Here is a 12,537-nt window from a genome sequence, read left to right on the forward strand (position 1 = left end):
CCCTAATCGGAAAGAAAAGTTTTGTGAGACCTTTGTCACGGATTCACCCCCACTCTGAGTGACAACTAGAGTTCAACACTTTTTGCAACCAAATTCCTTGGTTATATGAACGATAGTAAAAATTCATACGAAAAGTATAATTAACCATATTTAGCAAGAGTTTAAGATAGTTAGACAATCACGATTACTAAAAATTTCTTTTTCTTTTTTATACTGATTTCACTTCCCTTCCCTTCACTTCCAACCAGACAGAGCCTCTTTGAATACATCTCCCAGTGCTCTGCTGGCCTAAACTGGAGCAGGACTTTGATGAACTTTGAAAGTTCTTCCTGCTGTGGTTCCTAATAGCTAGGTATAGTGTAGCCAAGAACATTTCCCAAGCAGCACCTGGGGAATGTAGGAATCGAGGGGATGGACTGATTGACTGATGCAGGGGCTAACATTTGGGTGAAATTGTATCTTTTTTAAAATTGTTATATTAGGGATTTAGCTGCCAAAAGTATGGTTGTTATTTTTTATTTTTTTAATCTGTATTACGCTTTTTTTTTTATTTTTTTTTTTGGGGGGGGGGGGGGGAGAGAGATATTTAATGTCTTATATTTCATTTGCATATTTCAGGTCTTTATTGTTGTTAGTACATTTATTCTATCCTTTGATTTATTGAAACGTCATATCCTTTAACTGTCAAATAGGCTTCACCTTGGGAGGGCAAAAAACCTACTTATTGATATTGCCAGTTTGGCAACCTTGGCAGATTGTTAATTTCCAGAGTCTCTTCTATATGAAAGTTTGGCGTCAATGACTGTAGACCATAGTTCTTCTAGTGCCCATTCTGGCGCCGTAAAGGAGAGGACAAGCTCTCTCTCTCTCTCTCTCACTCACACACACATACACACATATGGTACAAATTCAAGTAAATAGATGGCTACCACATGTGTTGCATATGAAGGGTTCCAAATTAGTGGATTGTATGGTTATCCTGGAGTTTCTGTGAAGAAGCTTAATTGCAATTATTTCAACTTGATATTGAAATCAAAGCGGACTATGGATGATACAGTATTTCAACAGAAGGGATTGGTCTGGGGCTGGAGCAGTACATAGGTTCAACCCACTATAGCTTATTAAGGTCCTGATTTACAGATGAGGTCCATCCATCCAACTCGGATAATTCTTTAAGGGCTTGGAGATCTGGCCCACCTCACAAGATGAAGATATCTCCATTCTCCAGTGATCTCCATCTCTCAACTTCATCATCTCCTTTAAGAAGATGAAACCATGTTTGACTTGGTAATTGCTATCAATGATCTTTTACTTTCTGTTTTTGGATGTGTTGCAACATGATTCAGGATACAGAAAGGACTTTAATGGACTAGGTTTTAAAAACCCTAATTGTAAAACTACTATTACTGTTAGTTGGCTACTAGCACTCAATACTATTTGTGGTGCCTAGGTGTCTATCACTAGCAAAGTTAAACCACTTTATAGATTTATGGTGTTTCCTGTCAAGATTACTAGTGAATTTCAATATTATTGCCCTTCTCTCTCTCCTTGTCTGACAAATGAAAATGTACAGGATCATGATGCTCGCAGATATCCAACTCACGTTGCTGCTGCAACCACTGAGCAGTTTGTCAATGAAGATCGGTATGTTTCTCCAGCCATGGTCCCATTGGCTGAAGCATCTTCCCCATCTGGTGGTGGTCTATCTGGTGGTCTTGCTCGTGCAGTTGCTGCTGTTGCTGAGATTCAGCATAGGGATGGGGATCCCTCCACTAATGATGTTGGAAATTCTAGAGCTTTCAGCTTGCTCACAGCTTCTGGAAGGTCATCCAGTGGGGAGGAGAGAGTAGCAGATACTTGCCCTTCAGGTAGCTGGATCGATATCTCACCAGACAGTGGAAGGGCAATGTCAAGGGGAGAGGCAGAGTGGGGAATAGATCATGGGTCAGAGATAGCCGAGGCAGGGACTAGTTATGCGAGCTCTGATGCAACAGTAGATGCAGGGGGAGGTGGATCTTCTCTCCACGATGGTATGGATGACCGGTTTCAGCCTAACATGACAGAGACTACCATGCCTGAGAGTTTTGAGGAGCAGATGATGCTGGCAATGGCTGTTTCGATAGCAGAAGCTCACTCTAGAACAAGTGCACAAGGAGTTGCATGGTATTAGCTGGTGAAGTTACTTATTGGTTCTCTCTTCCCCCTTCCACTACCCCTACCCTGTCTATTTCTTCCCCTTTTAGCAGAGGCTTGAGCAAGATCAAGTGCTGAAAGGAGTTATATTGCATTCATTTGCTTCATCTCTCCTCCCTCCTTCCCCCACCCCTCCCCTTCTCCCTCTCTCATTGAGATCTTTTTTCTTTTATTTGTCGTTACGACATCAATAGATGTAAAAAGGAAAGGCGTTTTTTAGTTGATGCAAGTTTCTTAGGTTCATGAATTGCTATGATCTTTCAGTCCTAAACCATATTCAATTCCATTTCTACTCCCACTCGCCCACTCAACCCCTCTCCCCCCCCCCCCCTCCCCGCCAAAAAAAAAAAAAAAAGAGGTAAAATTGAAATAAGAAATAAAACCTTGGCAGTTTATCCGTCAAAAAAAAAAAAATTTAAAGTATCTCATAGATCTTGCTATGATGAGGATATATTAATGAACGCCCCTAGTATACGTGCAACCAGCTTTATTTGTGTGGATCATGTAACAACTGTAGGAGATAATACTAAAAAATCTCAAGATATAAGAACTTATCTCTTCCTTTTGGACTGTGTCATTACCTTGCTGCCCAACTTACTCAAGCTTTCAACGTTGAGTTTCCTGCTTCCTTTGAGTGACCATTCAATAGAAACTATCTGGTTTCTATGGGGTTCACTCAGGTGTAGAGGTGGATGGAATTTCTTGTCCTACTCCATAGTTGGAAAACCAGGTTATTTGCCTTGACTCGCTCTTCTCAAAACCCGGTGACTTGGAAGGGTCAAACCTAGTCAGGCCAAGTCATGTTTTTTCATTTCTATACTATTGATCTGTAACATCCATGAATCATGACCATTAGAAACAATATTGGGCCAAGTCATGTTTTTTCATTTCTATACTATTGATCTGTAACATCCATGAATCATGACCATTAGAAACAATATTGGAAGATATGATCTGAAAAAAAAAACCCAGAATATAAGGTAGGTTCTCGAGTAAGAAAATATTAAACGATGGAAACTCTTGCCTATTGTCACATGCCAAGAAAAATGTCTCAAGCTGCAAATTTGGTATATGCCATACTATAACATTGTGTGAAGGCTCAATATTTATGCATATTGTTTAGTGTTCAAAATGAAAATTCTAACCCATGAGTCAGAACGTGTCCAACATGTAGTTCACTCCCTTTACTTTGTTCAATGTGCTATCAATGGTTGAAAACGTTTTGGTAAGGTTTATTGGGTCCATGTCAATTTGGTTGGTCTTTCAATAATATTTTGAGCCTTCAATCATTCATATTTTCATGCGAAATATGCTGACCAAAGTGGTTTGAACCCACCAAAAGCTGCCTAGTGCATAGGGTTGTAAACGGATTGGATTCGGTTCGGATAGTGCTATATCCGCATCCGCATCCGATTAGTTATCGGACGGATTCGAATAGTGCTAAACGGATACGGACACGGTATGGATAGGATATTTTGTCCTTTTACATGTAAATATAGCTCTTCGGATAGCTGTAGTCTATCTGTATCCGCATCCGTTTAGCTTTCGGACGGATTCTAATAGTGCTAAACGGATACGGACACGGATACGGAAACGAATTTTGGCTATTCATTTACAACCCTACTAGTGCAGTTGGTGAGCTGTTGTGCACTTCATGCCCATTCTCACCGGTAGGTCTCGAGTTCGAGTCTCTTGGTTGCTATCTTTCCCCCTTCTTATTCTCTCCTTAAAAATAAAAAAAAAGGTTTGGACCCTATTCGGGTTGTATACGATCGAATCAGTCGTGATAGAGTATGATAGTGATGTGTAGACATGCGCTATCAATCCATCAACCATCACCAATGCCCTCAACATAGACTGGCCATCGATCATGGGCTGATTGACTTCGGAGGAGTTCTTCTCCAGGTAGGACTCTTGTGGTGGCATTGTTTGGTCCCATACGAGTTCTAGTTGCATCTTTCCGACTTGGGGAAGTGTTCTAAACGTCCTAGGGGTCCTTCACTAGTTGATTTATTTTTAATAAGAAAATGAAAATATATTAATTAATGAGGGTATCAGATATTTTAGATCCAAAATTGACAAAATTACGCTTTTCCGAAGGAGTTTGAAAAACGCAATCTTCCTGGTCAGTTGTAGATATTTAACATCCTTGTTTGGGAGCAAAACATGGCTCTTAAGATTCATGGTTGCCCAGATAATTGTGGAAGCAAAGGAAGGGTATTCCAAGGCCAAGAGGTTCCAGGATGGGATGGTAGAAGGGAACAGACATCCTTACTGCTGCACCAGATCTTTTGGATGTGTAGCTTCATCCTTCCTGCATGTTGAAGTCCCTGCAAGATACCAAAAAGCGTCCAAAATGTCTTTTGAAGTTAGGAATTCTGCTGCAGTTGCCATCTAACAAAATACATATAGCCCAGCCTGATGAGTTTAGACTTGGTTTACATGCTCTTGCGCAGATTAAAACAAGGAAGCTATGCGAAGAGTTAGAATCACACATATTATCAAGGGAAGGATGAGTTGGAGAAATCAAAGGAGATCAGTTCTAGTGGGGGTGGGGAGGATGAATGTTAAGATCAAATAACCATCTTAGTACAGACCAAATAACAAAACTGGGATTAGACTTGGTTAATCCCTTAATAATTTTGTTCCTTGTGTGCCAGACAAAATAAAAATAAAAACTGAAAAGAATCAAGTGTAAAATTGTTTATCAAGAACATTTGATGATAAGAAGGAAGCACAAAAATCAGCCAGAGATGAACTGGGGAGAAGTTCTGTTCTCAATCCCAGAGGCCTGAAGTCCTAATACGTTAGTCTAATCACATGATAGAAATAGATGTCAGATGAATTCATCATAAGAACCACAAAAGATACAAGTAGGCTCGATCAAGAAAATTTTTGAGAGTGACGCTTTAATTGAAGTTCTACATGTAAAACACGCCAAAAAATAGTTTAAATTTGGGATATAAGTTAAGCTTCCAAAGAAATCGCCACCATTTACAGAAAATGGAACTCAAAGGAGAATGAGTTGGTGGACCATTATGCCCCTTGATAGGGTAGAATGACCCATTTGACCTAAAAATATTGATCATACAAAAAACCAAATTTTTTTTAATTTTATAAGAATAAGGAATCGGAGAGGGAATATTCCCTCTCCTTCTTCCCCTAATCGCAAAATAGAGACTGTTAGGGTTTCTTTAAAAGCCACTGCCGTCCATTGCGGTGGCCGAATCAGGAGGCGGCGGCCTCAGAAGGACACGGCGAACGACGGACGTCCACCGGCGGCCACGATGCCGGCCTCAGATGCCTGTAAAACAACCGGTAACCAAGAGGGTTTGGGTTCGGGTGTTACAGCAGAGTTCGAAGAAGAAAGTAAGTCATGGGGACTCACATTGGAAGAAGAGGAAGAGGAGGAATTCAATTCTACCCCTCTTGATTTTCTCATGGAAAACTCAGGAATTCTTCCGAGGCATCAGCTTGGAAAATTGAATTTCTTCTTGATCAAAAGGAGAGAAAGGGAAAAGAGAGGGAGGTCTTGGAGCCTGGTTCAATTGCAGAATTTTTCAACTCGGTCAAGATTAAACAACAACAATTAGTAACCCCCAACTCTATTGAATCCAGGCCAAGGACACTTCAGCAAATAAGTATTAATTTAACAATAGATTTCTGAAATTGATTCAGGCGGACAAAGGAGTTGCAGATCTGGTTCGCAAGTTGGTTCTCAATAATGACGAAAGCTCTGGATCTTGGACTTGGAGATTAAATTCTCAACTCAGGTTCCTACTAGATGCAAGCATTTAATCATACCAGAAAATAAGATGTACAAATATGAAAAATTCTGCAACTGAACCAGGCGATGAACTTTGAAAAATTCTGATTCAAGAAATCATCTTCCCCAATCCCTAAACGATTTGGGGAAGATGGGTTGCAGGTTGTTTTTTTTTTGTTTTCCAGGTAAGGTCATTTTGGTCATTTTACTCTATCTAGGGGCAGTATCGTCCATCGAAGTTTAAAAACTGGGATCCATTATGTTATAACGTCTCTGTCTAACGGCAGGGACTATAATGGTACTTAGTTTAGAAAGCAAGGGTGCATGTGGAATTAGTGAAAGTTCAAGGGGTAACTATAAGTTTGACCATTTTCAAGAGGAAATTTGGAAATAATCCTAAAATATTTTTGATTTTATTTTTTTGATGAAAAGAAAAATATATTAAACTAAGGAATAAACAAAGGATTTATAGCATCCAGTTCATAAAAAAGTGTCAATGGTAGATCATAGGGCTATAAACGGATCGGATTCGGCTCGGATAGTACTATATCTGCATCCGATTAGCTATCGAACGGATTCGGATAATACTAAATAAATACGGACACGGATACGGATCGAATATTTTATCCGTTTATATGTAAATATAGCTTTTTGGATAACTATAGCCTATCCGTATCCGCATCCGTTTAGCTTTCAGACGGATTCGGATAGTGCTAAACGAATACGGATACGAAAACGAATTTCGACTATTCATTTACACCCCTTGTAGATCACAACTTTCCTAGCAAAGTTGTTCATCCAAACTAACATAGTACTATCGAGATTTTTGTTTTACTTAGGTAGGTATAACCATGTAGTTTTGGGTATATCACTATTGTTTCGATAGAAATGGTTGTGGTATGCTTCTTACCTTGTTGGGTTATTCATGGCCATGCTGAGGATTTTTTTTCCCTTCTTGCTTAACATGTCTTTTGTTATGTGTTTTCTATTTCAAATAAGTCCGCGTAGCCTCTTTGACTTGGTGCAGTGGTTTAGTTTTGTAAGAGTCTAGGTGTCATGGTATGGGGAGTTTATTGTGGGGTTTTTCTATTCTTAAGTAGATGGGTAAATTGGGTAACTACTCTCCTATAGTTTAATAATGGAGAGATAGGATAGCATGTTGCATTAGTAGTTGAGTCTCCTATAATTTTATAATCACGTTGGGCTGTAATTGAACGTTAACTTCTCTTTTATTTAAGAAGTGGAATGTGAATAAGAAAGGATCTTACCAAGTAAAATCAAATTGGACTCACATCTACATGGAGGCCATCTTTCTCTCCCTTCTCTTCTCTCGTTTACCATCTTCCTTTTATTTTTCTTTATCAACATAGGGAAATCAAAGAAGGGTAACTGGGCTTGGAGGATTCAATCCCAGGAATTCTTAGGCGACCATCATAGCTTCAATTTGTTGTTTTGCATTCTATTCACAATAATGATTATATGTTATATGTTAATTAATTACATAAGAGTTGGCTTTAAGTTAGCCGGATTTGGGTGTCTCAAACCTTTTTCGAATTGTACCCTGACATGTACCCCTATCAATGGTTTGACTAATCTCTATTAGAGTTATCTGTGGAGTTGTTTATGGGTCCTAGGCCTTAACCTAGGTGATGACTCCTTTATCCCCTTTCTCTCTCCGGAGGAGGTAAGGCTGATCTTGAGATCAGAAGTGTTTCTCACAAAATTTTCTCTCTCTTACATAAGAAAAAAGGGGCTCTTTTATTGGGACTCAAAGTGGCAGTTGGGTGGGATGCCAAATAGGGGGGAGTTTGGACAGATTCTCAAGTGCTGGAGGAGTTGGTAACTAATCCAAAGAATGGAGTCTGACTAAGGGAATTTCTTCCTATTCGATTGGATATTTCAATTTATTTTTAAGCAATGAAAATTGGATATTTGTTGGGTCTAAGGATGTTATTGTAAAAATGATTAAGTGGATGGTTGGTAGAGCCATGATGGAGAAATCAAGTAGGGCAGCTTCTATGGTTGTCATAAACATTTTCTTTTCCGTTTTTAATTAATTATATTTTGTTTTTCATAAAAAAAAAAAGGTTTTACGTCAAACCAATGGTGATTGGTGATGTGACATCGTGATTGGATTTTAGGGGATAGAGATACTTTCCCAATTTGGAGATCGCTGAATGCAGCATCCAACGGTTGGGCTGGCTGGCACACATCTCTATACACACCCAATCAGCCCAGTAGTTGGATGCTCATTGGGCGATCTCTTCATTGGAGAGGATCTAGATCTGATTTTGGGTTCATCATTAACTGTCACTTTCTATTATTCATGGTCCAAAATACCCTTCTTCACTTCAATTAGAGATCAAATGGGATGTACAAAAAGATTCTCTCTCCTCCATAAATGGAGAGAAATTGGTCCTATTTTAGTGTTCTTTTTATTTGAATTTTATTTTATTTTCTTAATAATAGGAAGATAGATTTATGGACAAGAGATTTCTACTTGGTCGCATGGTCTCTACACAAGCGTCTGGACCAATGGGAAAGCATGCTTGAATATCTACTCAAGACATAGAAACATCATTTCATGGTGCCCTGCGAGAGGACTTAGAAAACACCACCAAGTAGAGATCTTTTACCTAGATTTATTTAACAGATAAGAAGGGAATACAAGCATCACACCTACATATCTACATACCCAACCATAACATCAACTGAAAGAGCATATCATACCCTACCAGCTGCTTACCACTTGTGTGTATCTACTTACCTATCAATAATACATTTAGTTTGAAGTCCAGCCATGGTGTCTGCTTATTTAACTACTTGTATTCCTTGCACTCAAGCTTATTAATGTCAACAAAACATATAAGTTCACAGTTTAGATATCTAGCGATATTCTAAATGTAACCGACTAGGTTACAATTGATATTGTAACCAACCTAATTTACAATTCCTCATTGGCCCTATATTTTTCATAGGATTATACATCACAATAGGGGTAAATTTGTTACTTAAGCTCTAACTTTTAAATTGCTATCGTAAGCAACATTTGATTGCTGTCAGGATAATTGTGTAAATCTACCTACACGAGGTGATTCTTTCCCGAGTTTTTTTCTCATTTCTTTCTCTTTGTGATTTGTTTTGAGAGTTGCAGATGGAAGAGACATCTCAGATTCCAAGAAGCCAACACGAGTGCTAGTTCCACCATGCCCACTACTCGCTGCTGCAACAGCTCACCCATGCTCACTACTTCTTTGAACACTTATTGTTGGTAAAAAGAGGAGGTAGAGATAAAATGGAGAGAGAGAGAGAGAGAGAGAGACCTAATTAGTCACTCCAACAAAAAAAGTTGTTGAATTAATGTTGGCTAGAACCCACCAAGGCAAAAGAGAAGGTGGAAAGGAAGACACAATGTTCGTCTAACCGAATTTTTTTTGAAGATTTTGATACACCGGTTTTACAACCCAAATGAATCTAATACATTAACAAATGGGCGCATGTTCTCTGTCTGGGAGTGCATCTAGGCGCTGGTTGCGCCAAGACACAAGGAACGGGACAGGAGCGAGATTTTGGGCATTCAAGGGGCAGGCTAATCATTTTGCCCTCCCCATGTGTTTGGGCGCGCCCTGCGCCCCTGCAGAGAACTTTATCCCTTGACACATTCCCCAAAACAAAGGTGTGACGAAATAGGGCGCACCCCTGCAGAGAACTTTATCCCTTGACAAATTCCCCAAAACAAAGGTGTGACGAAATACCTTCACCCATAAAGGTAATAATTTCTTTGATTTTTGTTCTTCGCACTCTAGTACTGAGTCTCACAAAGACCATGCAAAGATTCTAACAAAACCACTTTGTGTTTATAAAAAAATATCATTTCCTGTTTTTTCTGTTTTACTTACTTTGCGCGTTTTTGTTTTTTTTTTTTTTTGGTGAAATAGAAAATATATTAAGGAGAAAAAACTAGTTACAAGAGTCCAGACAGCACGACAAGTGGGGAGCCGTAACAAAAAAACATGTAAACCAGTCACCAAATTTCAGGGTTAATCCTATAAGAAATATTAACAGACCTATCAGCTATCTTTAGATAGTAATCCAACACCTCAAGCGGCCATGGGGAAAGAGATGGAGTTGGAAGAAGTCCTGGCAACATTGTGTGTGAACACCAAACTTCTTTCAGCTTCACACCTCTAATGGCGGTAGACTCAAGAGCGTTGAGGATACTGGTGAGCTTAGGCTCCAAAAAATGATTGTTTTTACATCGACCAGCAGTGAGAAAAAGAAGTTTTCCATCAATCAAAAAACCAAATACCCAGCCTGCCTTACCTACATCTTTGGAAGCGAATCCTGCGCATAACAAAAAAGGAAAATCTAAAGTAGGTAAATCAAAAGGAGACAAAGAAACAGGGTTAGTAATAGCCACAGAATCCATAGTAGTGAAAGGGAACGCATTACAAAAAAGGGGGGGGGGTGGGGAGATATTCAAATCCACCAACCAGTGGTTGATTTGTGTTTGTGGTGTAAATTTTGAGAATTGGGCAAATGAGGCAATTATGATGGATTTCCACCCAACCCTTTTGGGATGAGGGCAATGATTGCCTTATGAAAAGAGTTTTAAGTTGTTTCCACTATTTTCGGCATTGATGGTGTGAGTTAAAGATGTGTAGGCGTGCAATAAAATGATATGAATCTAACTTCTAATCAGGAAAGAATGGGTTATTTTCAGTGGCTCGGTCGCTCCAAGGATTTTTATATGTAAAGATTGCAATGTCAAGAAGAGGAAGAAAAAAAAAATCAAATTGCTTATTTGCAGAAACACATCTATTGGAGTCTTTACAATTCACCAAATCCGAATTGATGAGGCTTACAACTTGGTATTTACACTATAACTACTCTACGACCAAATTGCTTACTTCCCAAAATAAATTTGTTGAAGTATTCACTACTCTGTTAGCCACGAACTTAGTTCAAAATCTCGGCGAGATCTTGAAAAACTCGAGTTGGTTGAGACAAAATACCATACGAATTAAAAAAATGCACAGTTTCCAAAATCTCGATCAAGATTTTGATCGATTTTGGTACTTACAAATATCTTTCCAAAATATCGGCAAATTGCTACTAAGCATTTTATAAAAGTGCACTAACTCGATTCATATTTCGAGATTTCGAACTCTTTCTCCAGAGATGGTGTTGTTTTTGGTCTGGAGAAGGGGAAAACTTTCTTCTCTTTTTGGCCACATCATCACTCCTTGCTATTGGGATACACTACGAAGAGATTGATTGCTGTCTATTCCTCCAGATTTGGCTTCATTCAACCATTTCAAGTAAAGTTACTATTTTCAAAATCTATTTTTTGGAAAAAAAGATGACAAATACTTGTTGTATGTGTTTAGATATTATATATATGTTACACATCGGAGGACGATCTACAACCTCACAATATCCAATTTTTTTTTTAATTTTTCTGGTAAAAAATTGATTTTCCTACAACAAAAATCAGAAAAAATAGGGTTAATATAAATTGATGGGGCCTCAAGTATATATATGTTATATATCAGAGGTCGATCTACGACTTTACAATGTCGATTTTTTTTTCAGCAAGTAAATTTTTATTTAAAAAATTTAAAATATTCAAAAAATAGGGAAAATAAGAAAAAAATATTTTCTTTTGCTTAGAAAAATAAGGGAAATTTATGGTACATCAATTGAAGCACATATGAGGCTTCAAATGTTGTACCATACTTGTTTTTTGAGTATTAAGTCAATATTTTATTTAAAAAAATTCTAAAAAAAGGATCTTTAATTATAAAATAAATATTAGGATAGGAAAAATAATAAATGCAAACATAGTTGATTTAGTGGTCTCAATTTGATGTCTTTCATGTTAAGAATGACTTCTTTTTTCTTCATATAACAATAAGGAGGTGAGATAATGCCTGACAATGAAGGTGATAGGGGAAGAGGCCGGGGAGGTAATAGGACATATATAGCATGGCAACATGGTGTTCCCATTGATGGTGACAAACGAAAAATACAATGTAATTATTGGCACAAAACGATGAATTCAGGTGGGACCATAGGATTAAAACAACATTTAGTTGGGAATGCCATAGATGTGATGGCATGCACCATGGTACCTGTGGAGGTTTCTAGGGTCATAGCTGAAAGCATGTGGGGAGGGAAGATGAGGAAGACAGAAAGGGAGAAGGCAAAGGTAGCATTTGAGGAGGCAGTTTGTGCGACCCACCCAGACATAGTATAGGGGATTATGATAGTGATGATCACAGTGATGTCCCTATGTATGTGCTTGATGATGTGGAGATAAAGGCAAAGACTAGAGATTTTAGGCGGGCATAGAAGAGGAGCATGTCCACCTTACGTGATGAGCAGGGTAGACACAGAGGAGGAGCTGGTTCATCTATGACGTGGCTCATTCACCTTGGCTTGGTGCCTTGAAGTTTCGTCGTGGTGTTAACTCGGATTGGATGCCTTAGGGATTTGGCTGTGGTGTCACCTTGGCTTGGTGCCTTGAGGTTACGCATAGTGTTACCTCGGCTTGGATGCCTTGGAGATTTGGCTGT

The 12,537-nt window shown here is 38.7% G+C and overlaps 1 protein-coding gene across 4 annotated transcripts in view; it reads left to right on the plus strand.

The window, feature by feature from the left end:
• Positions 1-2,460, plus strand: part of LOC122640706 (E3 ubiquitin-protein ligase DA2L-like) — a 36,781-nt gene extending 34,321 nt beyond the window's left edge. For all 4 annotated transcript variants that reach the window (XM_043833944.1, XM_043833943.1, XM_043833946.1 and 1 more), the window contains one exon: positions 1,574-2,460. In XM_043833944.1, the coding sequence (XP_043689879.1) occupies positions 1,574-2,170 (597 nt within the window). In that variant the 3' untranslated portion in view covers positions 2,171-2,460. The remainder of the gene's footprint in view (positions 1-1,573) is intronic.
• The last annotated feature ends 10,077 nt before the right edge of the window (positions 2,461-12,537 follow it).

This window comes from Telopea speciosissima, chromosome 9 (genome assembly GCF_018873765.1).
Source record: "Telopea speciosissima isolate NSW1024214 ecotype Mountain lineage chromosome 9, Tspe_v1, whole genome shotgun sequence".
Classification (NCBI taxonomy): Eukaryota; Viridiplantae; Streptophyta; class Magnoliopsida; order Proteales; family Proteaceae; genus Telopea; species Telopea speciosissima.